This window comes from Diadema antillarum, unplaced genomic scaffold (assembly GCF_040938485.1).
Source record: "Diadema antillarum isolate AM-2024a unplaced genomic scaffold, OU_Dant_1.0 scf00000001, whole genome shotgun sequence".
NCBI classification, from domain to species: domain Eukaryota; kingdom Metazoa; phylum Echinodermata; class Echinoidea; order Diadematoida; family Diadematidae; genus Diadema; species Diadema antillarum.
Genome location: NW_027270890.1, coordinates 2558435 through 2572569, shown reverse-complemented (window position 1 = coordinate 2572569; position 14135 = coordinate 2558435). Strand labels below are relative to the sequence as shown.

Genomic DNA, 14135 nt, shown 5'->3' with positions numbered 1-14135 from the left:
GGAATCCTTTAAAACTCTCCTTCAGACCCAGAAGTTACAGAGCTAAGCTTAGCACTTTGATTAAGATATATTGGTGACTGCAGTTTGTATGTCCCTGACTGATCCAGAGGCCTGGGGGAGGGGGAGGGTCAGATTGGGTTAATTTTCCCATTCTCATCTTCTCCTTTAAATGGCATGATCAAATTTTCACCAAACCTTTTTCACTTTTGGTAGGTATAATCTCTAGGATAATAGAATACGTATATGTGTTTGTATAAGTGGGCACCAGGGCATGTTTTATTCTGACATATAAAAGGGATGGCTCCCACAGATATACATATTTTAAAACAAGACTTGCTGGATAAATCCTTTTAAATTTGATTGATACAAGATGGCACATTCCAGGTAAATACAAGTCCACAATCAACAGTGATGCTTTCTTTCCCTCTCCAATCAGGGCAGAGACTCTCCTGGACCAGTACCGCAAGAAGTCCACTCTTTATAGGAGTAATGTGCTGCTGGTGCAACTTGGAGATGACTTCCGCTATGACAAGCCTGAGGAATGGGACAACCAGTATAAGAATTATATCAAACTCTTTGACTACATGAACAGTCACAAGGATTGGAATGTGCAGGTAATCTTTCTTACCTAGGTTGTCCTGCTTTTTCTTTGTCTCCCTCGCTTTCTCTTCTCTTTGATGCTGCTAGAGGATCACAGAGGGCATACCGATATGCAAAATCTGAAGAAGATTCCATTCAATAATGTAGATGGTGGAGTAAACTCACCTGTACTTTCCAAAAATTACAATGTACCTCTTTGCCACCTATAAAGGTCAGAACAATGAGAGCTCTGTCACCAGTATTGATAACACCAATAAATTTTCTTATGTCATCTCTCCATGATCAAAAGCCTGCAAAGAAATGTGGCTGGTAGTGTGCACACATGACATATGATGGAAACAAAGGGAGCAGTATAACCAAAAAAACCCAATCACACAACTTCTTAGTCCAAGTTTGAATACTGTGGAAGTGGAATCCTGATATAATGAGATCGTTGGTTGCAGATGTTTTTTTCTCTTATAGGACTGATTCTAGTATCCAAATAGGTTTGAAAAGTGCACTGTATGTCGACACACTTTCGTAAAATTGAGTTACATGCATTGTGTAATATGACAACGCTATGTTGATGAACAGAAAAAACAGGAAATGCGATGAGAAACTGCTAGATATTTCTCGCATTAATTGTATCCCCTCACATGTATGCCGAAGGATACTTTGGATTCAGCAGCGTTACGCCGCCACCGTCGCCGCCACCATGTCACATTATATAGATAATGACTGGCAGGGGAGGGAACATACCAAATGTTCCACCCGAAGGGTTTGACATGCTATTGAGGGAGGTTATAAGTTCCGAGACGAAGTCGAGGGACTTATAACCTTCCGAAATATCATTTCAAATCCTGAGGGGAGAACGTTTGGTACATGTTCCCGACAACAAAAGTCATCATCTGTTATGTTATATGGGTTAGTCAAATCTGCTTTTTGTCCCCGCCGAACGAGTTCGAGCAGGGGACTATGAAACGGGCTCCGTACGTGTGTGTGTCCGTGTGTCCGTCCGTCCGTGTGTCCGTCCGTCCGTCCGTGTGTCCGTGTGTCCGTGTGTGCGTCCGTGTGTGATCAAAATCTTCAATTTGCTACTTCTCTGTCATTTATGAGCCAATTTTGATTCTGTTTGCTTTATATGATAGCACTACATGGGAGCTTTGAAACTTCTACACAGAATTTCAGTCGTGACCTTTGACCTTGACCTTTGACCTATATTGTACATTTTGCTACAAAATGCTACTCCTTCGCCATTTCTAACCCGATTTCGATTCCGTTTGCTTTATGTGATGGCACTAGGTGAGGGCTTCAAAACTTCTACACAGAATTTTGACCTTTGACTTCTTTGACCTTTGACCTTGATTTTTTGACCTATATTGTACATTTTGCTACAAAATGCTACTCCTTCGCCATTTCTAACCCGATTTCGATTCCGTTTGCTTTATGTGATGGCACTAGGTGAGGGCTTCAAAACTTCTACACAGAATTTTGACCTTTGACTTCTTTGACCTTTGACCTTGATTTTTGACCTATATTGTACATTTTGCTACGAAATGCTACTCCTTCGCCATTTTTAACCCGATTTCGATTCCGTTTGCTTTATATGATGGCACTAGTTGAGGGCTTCAAAACTTCTACACAGAATTTTGACCTTTGACTTCTTTGACCTTTGACCTTGATTTTTGACCTATATTGTGCATTTTGCTACAGAATGCTACTCCTGCGCCATTTCTAACCCGATTTCGATTCCGTTTGCTTTATGTGATAGCACTAGGTGAGGGCTTCAAAACTTCTACACAGAATTTTGACCTTTGACTTCTTTGACCTTTGACCTTGATTTTTTACCTATATTGCACATTTTGTTACAAAATGCTACTTCCGGCGGGGACATATGTTACGCACCGCGTAATTTCTACTTTTCCTTGTTCACATTGTATGGAATAGGCAAATTTATCGTATTGATTGCGTGAGAAATATGATCGTTCAATCATTTGGTATCGTTTGTCATTTGTTACGTGAAAATGTTTTCCCATGGGAGAACATTACAAAAATGTTCTGCCCATGGGTGAACATAACCAATGTGCCTCCATCACGTGACTGTGTTTAGCCAGTCACTAACCAGTATTTGACTAACCCATTTAACATTCTTGTGTGCGCTCTAGCGGCCACAAAACTTGATGGATTTCTTTGAAATTTTGTACTGGTACCTATAACTTTCGGTGATGCTGCCCTCATGGTTCCATCTTTCATAGGGTAAAATGCCACATTTTTGTGCAAGGGTTTGTGTGCACTCTAGAGGTCACATTTGTTAACAGATTCTGTTCAAATTTTGTGTGTAGGTTTATCGTGATGTAATATACGAGCCTATAGATTTTGGATGTGCTGACCCCAGTGTTCTGTCTTTTGTAGAGTCAAGGGTCATGTTGGTGGATGGTTTGTGTGCGCTCTATAGGCTACATTTCTCTACGGATTTCGTTCAAATTTGGTATGAAGGTCTACTGTGATATAATCTACAAGGCTAAAGATTTTTGGTCTGCTGCCCCCAGTGTTCTGTATTTTATAGGGTCAAAGGTCATGTTGGGGATGGTTTGTTTGCACTCTATAGGCTACATTTCTTGATGGATTTTGTTAAAATTTAGTATAAAGGTTTACCATGATATGAGTTACAAGTCGAAAAATTTTGGATGTGCTGCCCCCAGTGTTCCATCTTTTTCGGGTCAAAGGTCATGTTGTTGGTGGATGGTTTGTGTGCGCTCTTATAGGCTACATTTTCCGATGGATTTTGTTCAAATTTGGTATGAAGGTCTACTATGATATAATCTACAAGGCCCTAGATTTTTGGTCTGCTGCCCCCAGTGTTCTGTATTTTATAGGGTCAAAGGTCATCTTGTTGGGAATGGTTCGTGTGCGCTCTATAGGCTACATTTCTTGATGGATTTTGTTAAAATTAGGTATGAAGGTCTACCATGATATGAGCTACAAGTCGAAAGATTTTGGATGTGCCACTCCCAGTGTTCTGTCTTTTATAGGGTCAAAGGTCATATTGTTGATAGATGGTTTGTGTGTGCTCTATAGGCTACATTTGATAATGGATTTTGTTCAAATTTTGTAGGGAGGTTTGTCATGATGTAATCTACAAGCCTATAGATTTTGGATGTGCTGCCCCCAGTGTTCCATCTTTTATAGGGTCAAAGGTCATGTTGGTGGATGGTTTTGTGTGCGCTCTATTGGCTACATGTCTTGACAGATTTTTGTGCAAATTTGGTATGAAGGTCAACCATGATATAGTCTACAAGCCTATAGATTTTAGATGTGCTGCCCCCAGTTTTCCGTCTTTTATATGGTCAAAGGTCATATTGTTGGTGGATGGTTGGTGTGCACTCTGTGGGCTACATTTCTTCACAGATTTTGTTCAAATTAGGTATGAAGGCCTACCATGATATGAGCTACAAGTCAGAAGATTTTGGATGTGCCGCCCCAAGTGTTCCATCTTTTATAGGGTCCAAGGTCATATTGCTGGTGGATGGTTTGTGTGCGCTCTGTAGGCTACATGTCTTGACAGATTTTGTTCAAACTTGTTACGAAGCTCTGCCATGATATAATCTATAAGTCTTTTGATTTTAGAAGTGCTACCCCCAGTGTTCCGTCTTTTGTATGGTTAAAAAATTACACTTTTTACAATGCAACGCCAGACGCAGAGCATTGTTTGAGCAACTGTGTGACTGAGGCATTAGCGGCTATCCTGTAGCCACTGTGCATGTAGGTGACATATCTTCAGATAATACTTTTGAATTTTTTATACAGATGCATTATACTCTAATCTGTATATTGGGTGGTAGAAGGCTTCACGGTGCACCACGTATTCTTTCTGGAGTATGTGAGTGGCCCTGAAAAGGGCCTACGTTTCGGCAAGCATGTTCTCGCCGTTCTCAAGGGAAAGGAAATGGATTGTGTTCAAATTTTGTAGGGAGGTTTGTCATGATGTAATCTACAAGCCTATAGATTTTGGATGTGCTGCCCCCAGTGTTCCATCTTTTATAGGGTCAAAGGTCATGTTGGTGGATGGTTTTGTGTGCGCTCTATTGGCTACATGTCTTGACAGATTTTTGTGCAAATTTGGTATGAAGGTCAACCATGATATAGTCTACAAGCCTATAGATTTTAGATGTGCTGCCCCCAGTTTTCCGTCTTTTATATGGTCAAAGGTCATATTGTTGGTGGATGGTTGGTGTGCACTCTGTGGGCTACATTTCTTCACAGATTTTGTTCAAATTAGGTATGAAGGCCTACCATGATATGAGCTACAAGTCAGAAGAGTTTGGATGTGCCGCCCCAAGTGTTCCATCTTTTATAGGGTCCAAGGTCATATTGCTGGTGGATGGTTTGTGTGCGCTCTGTAGGCTACATGTCTTGACAGATTTTGTTCAAACTTGTTACGAAGCTCTGCCATGATATAATCTATAAGTCTTTTGATTTTAGAAGTGCTACCCCCAGTGTTCCGTCTTTTGTATGGTTAAAAAATTACACTTTTTACAATGCAACGCCAGACGCAGAGCATTGTTTGAGCAACTGTGTGACTGAGGCATTAGCGGCTATCCTGTAGCCACTGTGCATGTAGGTGACATATCTTCAGATAATACTTTTGAATTTTTTATACAGATGCATTATACTCTAATCTGTATATTGGGTGGTAGAAGGCTTCACGGTGCACCACGTATTCTTTCTGGAGTATGTGAGTGGCCCTGAAAAGGGCCTACGTTTCGGCAAGCATGTTCTCGCCGTTCTCAAGGGAAAGGAAATGGATTGTGTTCAAATTTTGTAGGGAGGTTTGTCATGATGTAATCTACAAGCCTATAGATTTTGGATGTGCTGCCCCCAGTGTTCCATCTTTTATAGGGTCAAAGGTCATGTTGGTGGATGGTTTTGTGTGCGCTCTATTGGCTACATGTCTTGACAGATTTTTGTGCAAATTTGGTATGAAGGTCAACCATGATATAGTCTACAAGCCTATAGATTTTAGATGTGCTGCCCCCAGTTTTCCGTCTTTTATATGGTCAAAGGTCATATTGTTGGTGGATGGTTGGTGTGCACTCTATGGGCTACATTTCTTCACAGATTTTGTTCAAATTAGGTATGAAGGCCTACCATGATATGAGCTACAAGTCAGAAGAGTTTGGATGTGCCGCCCCAAGTGTTCCATCTTTTATAGGGTCCAAGGTCATATTGCTGGTGAATGGTTTGTGTGCGCTCTATAGGCTACATGTCTTGACAGATTTTGTTCAAACTTGTTACGAAGCTCTGCCATGATATAATCTATAAGTCTTTTGATTTTAGAAGTGCTACCCCCATTGTTCCATCTTTTATATGGTAAAAAAATTACACTTTTTACAATGCAACGCCAGACGGCGAGAACATGCTTGCCGAAACGTCGGGATTGGGTAGGCCCTTTTCAGGGCCACTCACATACTCCAGAAAGAATACGTGGTGCACCGTGAAGCCTTCTACCACCCAACGTTCTACCACCACGGAAGCCTTCAAAGATCTAATCTATATACATAAATATCGTTTTGTGAAGCTTCGCTTAGTCTTCACAATATTCACCTTTATATTTGAAGAAGGAGAGGGAATCTTTGTCCCTCGCTCAAAGGTGAAGATGAGCAAAAGCTGCTAGTGCCGGGGGATACAATCACATTGCGCGGCAATGGAGTGCGACATTTCTAGTTATACATGTAGTAATATTAACATGTATATAATTATTATCAATGCTTGTTGTCAATGGTTTAGAAATTATGTACATGGGACCTATTTTTTGTTATTCGTGTTGATCGATCCTCACTTTTGAGAAGAGAAAGATTAAGAAAAATTAATGCTACAAGGGGAATGCGATCAACACTGTGTTAGCATACAAGTGTGTAACTTGTGTGGATGAGAGCTGTGACTAAAAGTCTCAAATATCCTTTCATTCTATTTCTATGACAAATTATTGATACTAATCTGCAATTATAGTGAAAGTCTACATCATAATTTATCCTTTCATTTTTTATTTCCTTCAAGGAAACCTTGCCCAACTTCCTATATTTAAAAAAGAATGAATTGGAGGATGCCATGTACAAAAGCAAAAACAGTTGACTGTTGATTGTTAAATCGACTGAGGTCATAGATTGTATACAGTTTAGTTGATTTTAATGCCAGCATACTACCTTGTCATATTTTAATTTTTACAAATAATTCAATTTCTCTCATAATCAAAAGATGCATGAATAAAAGGGGTATGAAATTGAGCGGTTAATGTTTGTGAAGGTAGTGAATTTTAGTATATTTTTGGTTTCATCAGGGTTCGGTAACAGTTGCAATAAACTTGATGCAGTTGTCATTGTTGCATATAGTTTCTTTTATCGCAAAGAAATTTTGAACATGTTCAAAATTTCTGACAGAAACCTATTTGATTTGCTATGTTGCAACAGTTCCGATGAGTAGCTTGTTTTACTTTGTTTCATTATACAGGGGATTATCCCATCTAAGACAAAGAAATATAGAAAGTTGATGAGTAAAGTCCTATTGCAAAACATCATTAGCCAAAACTTATTGCAAGTGATTTTTATGATGGTTGTTGATATAAAGTGCACATAGTGAGTGTTTGAACTTCTTAAATTTCCAGATGTTCCAATACGTGAATATAAGATGAAACCAAATTTGTTGGCTAAGATTTATTTCTGGCTACTTGTTTGTCCATTTGTCCCTTTGTTCATATTTTTTCTGCTTCTCAAATCAAATCAAAGTGAATTACATAGTTCTGACAAATTTTGACCAAACATAACCAAATGACAAAGGAGCGATACAGAAGTGCAGTTTACACTACATGCCTAACAAAATCATCATAAAACATTTATGGTTGCATGAAATCAAATCAAAGTGAATTACATAGTTCTGACAAATTTTGACCAAATATAACCAAATGACAAAGGAGCGATACAGAAGTGCAGTTTACACTACATGCCTAACAAAATCATCATAAAACATTTATGGTTGCATGAAAATGCAGAAAGGCAGTACATTCGATTAAAAAAGGAAGCTGGAAACATCAGGCCATTTTAAAAATTCATATGTATCTGTTGACATCATGTTTCAATTCTCCAACAAGTGGCACATGTCTTGCAGAGCTGGCTCAACTCTCCTGAAGACATGGCTCAACTTTCACACTGCGAGAGTGTTGGGCCACATGACGTTTTTTCCTTCTTTTTTTTTACAAAGAAAAGTTTTTGAATCAGGCAATGATCTAGAATAAATTTTCATAGGTACAAGACAACTTTATAGTTGTACTGCAATATTGTAACAAACACTTGTTGTAGGCAAAGATTGAATAGGAAATATCTCCAAAAATTGAAAGAGTGGCTCAACTTTCCTGCATCTCCCCATGCTTACAAGCATCATGTTTCAGAAATCTGGACGTGTAAGATATTTTTGCAAGGGGTTGAACAGATTTACTTGTTACATGTATCTCTATTTAAGAGAAAACGTTAAGTTGTAGCTCTCACCTTTGAGACAATGTACAGTGTATTTCTGGTTTTCAAGGCAATATTTTCACAAATTTTGCAAATACATGTATCAGTCATCTGGCAAAATTTAGAAATATAAAGCACTGCAATTATGTAGCATGAACAGTCTTTTATTTTGATTTAGAGGTAAGTTATAGGAAGATGTTCAGGGGCAAAGGTTTTGAGGCATTCAATACCTGAGGGATATGGCCACTTTTGTGGCTTATTGTATCCCCCGAACAGAGTTCGGATACTATGGATTTGGCCTCGTTGCGCCGCGTCCGCGTCCGCCGCAGAGATTTTCTTGTGAGCGCTCTACTGGCTGCAGTTCTTCTTAGATCATCTTCAAATTTGGCATGAAGATGTATTATGGTAAAACGAAGACGCCTATTGTTTTTGGTGATGGCGCCCTCGCCTGTTCCGTCTTTATACATGAAAAGGTAAATTTAACAGGGTCTGCTTGTGTGTGCGATGCTGGCCTTGTTTCTTGACCGATTTTTTTCAAATTTGGTATGTAAATGTATCATAGTCAAATCTATACACCTGTACCTATTGATAATGCTGCCCTCACTGTTCCACCTTTAACAGGGTCAAAGGTCACCCCGATCATGTCAGAATTTGCAAAAGTGCTTATTTATGCAATAACTTGATTGTTACTCTACAGATTTTATTCAGACTTGCTAAGGAGGTGTATGGGTGGTCATTGTACATGAAGGACACAACAATTTGTGGTGACGCGCCCTCAGTGTTCCGACTTGGAGGCCATGTCACATTTCTTGTATATGCTCTATAAGCCACATTTCTTGTCGGATTTTATTCAAACTTGCTATTGAGGTTAGTGGGGAGTTATTCTAGGTAACAAAAGTTTTCATTGCCAGCGCCCTCATTTTTCAAACTTTTATAAGATGACATGTCATATTGCTTGTATGTGCTATATACTAACCTCATTTCTCGTCGGATTTTATTGTATCCTGCGACAGTTGCCATACAACATTCTGGCCTAGAAAGTAATCCAGGTGGGATATGGGAGATTGGTTTGGGGGATACATGTGCTCGAACGGGTCTCCTGTGCGAGTGCTCTAGTTGTACATAAGGTTTTACATGGAACACAATTGTCATATCAACAGGTTTTAAAATGTACATATACATGTATGTTGGTCTCTTTGCATCTCTCTTTCAACCCTGTCAGGCTCAGTTTGGAACCCTGAGTGACTATTTTGCTGCTCTTTGGGACCAGACACATACTACAGCAGGCCAACAACCAGAGGGCTTCCCGAGCCTAAGTGGGGACTTCTTTACCTACACAGATAGGGATGACCATTACTGGTCTGGCTACTTCACCACCAGACCTTTCTACAAGAACATGGACAGAGTGTTAGAGGCATATCTCAGGTAAAGCAAAAATTCAGATGTTACCCATGCATTTTTATCACATTTAGAGCAATCCATTGCTTGCCATCCAATAAACCTCACAGAGCCACTGTTTAATTTTGTGAACAGCAGTTACTAAAAAGATGTGCTGTCACTGTGGCACTGTAAGTTGCAGGTACAGTGTTTTCACCTTTGATGCCCTGAAAAAAAAAAATGTACCTATTAAATATGTACATAACCTCTGCTTTAAAGGGATAGCATTATATATGATTTACTTGTATTTCTCTTGCATCACACAGCCCACTAAATGACCAAACACACATTTGTCAGTAAACAACATATTTTGAAAGAGGAGATTGTTAGCTACAAAATACAAATTATGTGATAAATCATTAAAATTTAATGTTCCTAACCTACCAAAATAAATGATGGAAAATCAAACATGTAGGAATACTATTTATATAAAAGGTTGGAAAGTTAAGGTCTGTTAAAAGGGCACTAAGTCAACTGTTATCATACCGCCACCCACACATAGTATGTATGGGGGTATATAAAAATCACTTTGAGGTCGGGTGGCCGGTCGGTTGGTCCGTTGCAAAATCTTGTGGATCGAACTTCTCTCTCATTTTTTGAGCAATTGACCCCAAATTTTGCATGTGTGACCACCATCAAAGGTAGATGTGCAAGACATCTTTTCCGTTAATATTGCATAATGCATTGCTATGGCAATAGCTGATTTTCATAAAAAACTTCTCTCATTTTTTGAGCAGTTAACCCAAAATTTTGCATGTGTGACCATTATCAAAGGTAGACATGCTAGACACCTTTTTCGTTGGTATTACATAATGTGTTACTATGGCAATGGCAAATTTTCATAAAATCTTATAAAATGTTGTGGTTTAAACTACTCTTTCTTTTTTATAGAAAGTCAGTTGAAATTTGGCATATACGATCAATGTAATGTGCAGTTGTGCATGACGCCTTTTTTGTGGGTGTGAATAAATCTGTTGCAATGGCAACAGAAGTTTGTCTTCTGGGCTCCAGGGCTTCTTGTTGGCTCAAGCTGGAAATTTGTCTTGTTGCCTCTTGACGACCTGTTTAGGGTAGCCACATCATTCAAAGAAACTAGCCATTTCATGTGATTTCACCGCAGAGACGGCGAAGTCTAGTGAGTTGGGAGAACGGTAGTGAACGTTTGCAGCTGGGTGGGTGAGATGATGAGTAGTTCAGATAGCAATGCCCATTGGTGGGCTTGTAGTGTGTGCTTGTTTTTATCCGATCTCCTTCTAGGCTGAGCTTAATGTCCAGGAATGCAATCCAGTCTGCAGAAATTTCATGCGTGAATCGCAGTGAGTTATGGAAGTTTGGGAAGTGGTTGATCAGCTCATTCAATTGTTCGAGGATACAGGATGCAACTCCAATGTAGTCGTCAATGTACCTCTTTAGAAGAAGTGGTTAAGGGCCTTGGAAACTCCTGAGAATTTCCTCGTCGATGAGGCATACAAAAAGGCAGGGGTATGAAGGGCCCACCTTAGTTCCTGTAACAACTCCCTCCTTCTGATGGTAGAAATTTGTATTGAACTGGAAGGAGGAAAGTCTCAGCACTAGCTCTGCAAGGTGCAGGATGGTAGTGTCATCTGGACGGTTGGGAGACGGGAACTTCTGCAAGAAATACTTGATTGCCCGTAGGCCCTCGTCTAGAGAGATATTAGTATAGAGAGAAGAAACATCCATGGTAAACAGATATTTGGGGCCTTGTGCTGAGAGCTCAACAGCTTCAAAGATACGGAGGGTGTCCAAAGAGTCCTTCGCGTATGTTTCCAGTTTTGCAACGAGAAGGAAGAATATGCCATCTAGGTACTGACTTATATGACCTCTCTCGGGCATCCTATGGTAGAAACTATCAGTCTGTCGGGATTACCTTCTTTGCGGATTTCAGGAAGAAGGTAGAATGTTGAAATGCCTTTGATCGATCAGGCTGAAAACATCGGAACTTCCAGTAGCACACCATTTCAACCTGCCTGGGCACACCATCAATCACCTCAAGATCTGTGTGATGATGACCTGCCATGGTGGCACAGACAAATCCTCAAAGTACACGAGGAACAGCTTATCCATCGCCTTGGATGCCTGCAACCCAGTGGACTGATTGTTGTTTTCCATTCTTTCCCCTTTAAGGAATAATTCGTCTGGTCCCTGTTTTTCTCTTTTTCTTCTCCTCCCTTTCTCTGCCTCTGTGTATTTCTATTGTTATCTTCGTTCCTATTTTCTCTCTCTCCCCTCTTCTGCGATCTTCACCATCTTGCATTGTGATGTGTTTTCCCCTGCTTTCTTAGTGTTTTTTGTGACATCTTCCTGTATTTTCCCTGCCTTTTTTCAGTATTCTTTGTGATGTCCTGTACTGTGGGCTACTTGTGTATGTGCGCATTTTATTATGGACGTGCTACCACTGACGATGCATCTTATATATTGATTTACACCATCTTCAAAATAAAGCTTGCCATTGAGTTGACAAAGCCCTATGGGCGAAAATTCATTAAAATGTTTTTCACTGGGTTTCCTTAATTATTATTGTTCTAAACTAATATCTTTGTTGATTCCGAGCAAAAACCTTTTGCTGTTTTATATATATATATATATATATATATATATATATATATAATATTTATACCTTTTATCTACATGTATATCTTTTTCGTTTATTTTAAAGCTGGAGCATTCTGCAGTAGGTCAAGAATTTATTCATTTATTTTCTTTATTTATCTACTTATTGCATATTGCAAAATCTCTGTTCTAAATTTCCGTTGTGTTTTCACATACATTTTCACACATCTTATAGGCAGAAAATGGGATAGGCAAAGTTTAACAAAATCATGGGTCTGCAAAAACTTGTTAAAGCACTGCTTAAACTTAATTCTGTGCTTCCAAACTTTGCATTTAGATGAGAAAGGATAAATCTATTAGAAAATTTCATAACCCTTAATCAGTCACACTTAAACTTTTTGTGCAACTTTTCTGTTTTACAATGTAGACTTATATAAAATAAGGTTGTAATTCTGACATTTTCAGTTTCAGTTTTATGGGTTTTGATTATGTGGGCTATTGAGTAAACTTAAGGCTGTAATGTGGGGAAAATAGTTTAAATGACAAGATGTACAACTATATCTCATGCAAAGGCAAAAAATACAGTAAATGCATCACATTTGCTGTCAAAAGAAAGACCATAAAGATTATGTATGTTAGTATATGTCCCTCTCTGTGTGAGTTGACAATACAATAGAAGAAAGTGCTTTTTGTGTAAAGCACTTACATTTGTGCCTAAGTTCTGTACAATTGAAACATTAATTGACCTGATTTTTGTTCCAAGTCTTTTCAACACATTAGTGCAAAGTGTAAAGCAGTTATTAGTGTGGGTCAGTATGTAACATTAGAAGAAAAAAAAAGAGAATGGTGAAACACCCCAAACATGACGAAACAAGTGTTTCTCTTTCTTGAGACATGCATGATCTTGGAGTGTATGTAATCTGATGTGAAGGTACTTGGTATAAGATGTATATTTCCCTTTTTTGTGTGTGTTTGCTTTGTCTTATAGGGCGGCGGAGATACTCTATACCTATGCCACTGCTCAGTCAAAACAGAATGGCATTACAAGCTTCCCCTCAGAGAATATGGTGGCAATGTTGACAAATGCCAGACGGCAGCTTGGATTGTTTCAACATCATGATGGCATCACCGGGACAGCCAAGGACCATGTTGTTGTAGATTATGGGAACAGGTTAGATATCATTCAGATTCATGAAATTCTTCCGTCGGGATGTTTTACATTTCAACTGATTGACAATCAGTTGCAAGATTAGATACCATCAGATATCATGTCACCATTGCAATAAAAAAGACATAATTTGAATATATTTGACTTGTATGTATATATGCAAATATATAATGCTATTTCCAGCCATAAGTAATGATAAGGGGAAATGCAGAATAAATGGTAGTTTGGGAGAATTTTGATTAAAAAAAAAATAATATTCCTAAAAAATGCGAATATTGCCTTTTTTGAAAATTTACGTTTAAATATTGGGTCAATGAAGCATTGCATTGATAAGAGCACAAAATGCACAGTATACCATTAAATTCTGTATGTTAATGAGAAAATAAAACTGGTTTTGAGAAAAAAGCAGATATACCTATATTCCCCCAATGACCCGTTTTCTAGTCACATCCAATGTATACACTCATTTTTATGCCTGCGCCACGAAGTGCTGCCGGAGGCATTATGTTTTCGGGTTGTCCGTCCTTCCGTCCGTCCGTCCGTCCGTCCGTAATGAATTTTGTGGACAGCGTAACTTAAAAACCTTTTGAGGTATCCTAATGAAACTTGGCATGTATGTGTATTAGGAGGTGAAGTTGTGCCTATCAACTTTTGGATGCACATGCTCAAGGTCAAAGGTCAAAAGGTCAAGGTCAAATATGTAAAATTTCACTATTTCCACCATATCTATGCAATGCCTGAAGATGTTTTCTTGAAACTTTAGTGTATACATGTATTACCCAATTTAGATTCTCTGGTGAAAGTATGGGGTCATGAGGTCAAAGGTCAAAAGGTCAAGTAAAATATTAAAACTTCACTTTTTTCTCCGTACCTTG

General features: G+C 38.9%; 1 protein-coding gene across 1 annotated transcript in view; it reads left to right on the top strand.

Annotated features, from left to right (window-relative positions):
- Positions 1 to 14135, top strand: part of LOC139721525 (alpha-mannosidase 2x-like) — a 220830-nt gene that overhangs the window by 52382 nt on the left and 154313 nt on the right. The window contains exons 8-10 of the mRNA XM_071632875.1: positions 437 to 614; positions 9307 to 9509; positions 13081 to 13263. Of these exons, the coding sequence (XP_071488976.1) occupies positions 437 to 614; positions 9307 to 9509; positions 13081 to 13263 (564 nt within the window). The remainder of the gene's footprint in view (positions 1 to 436; positions 615 to 9306; positions 9510 to 13080; positions 13264 to 14135) is intronic.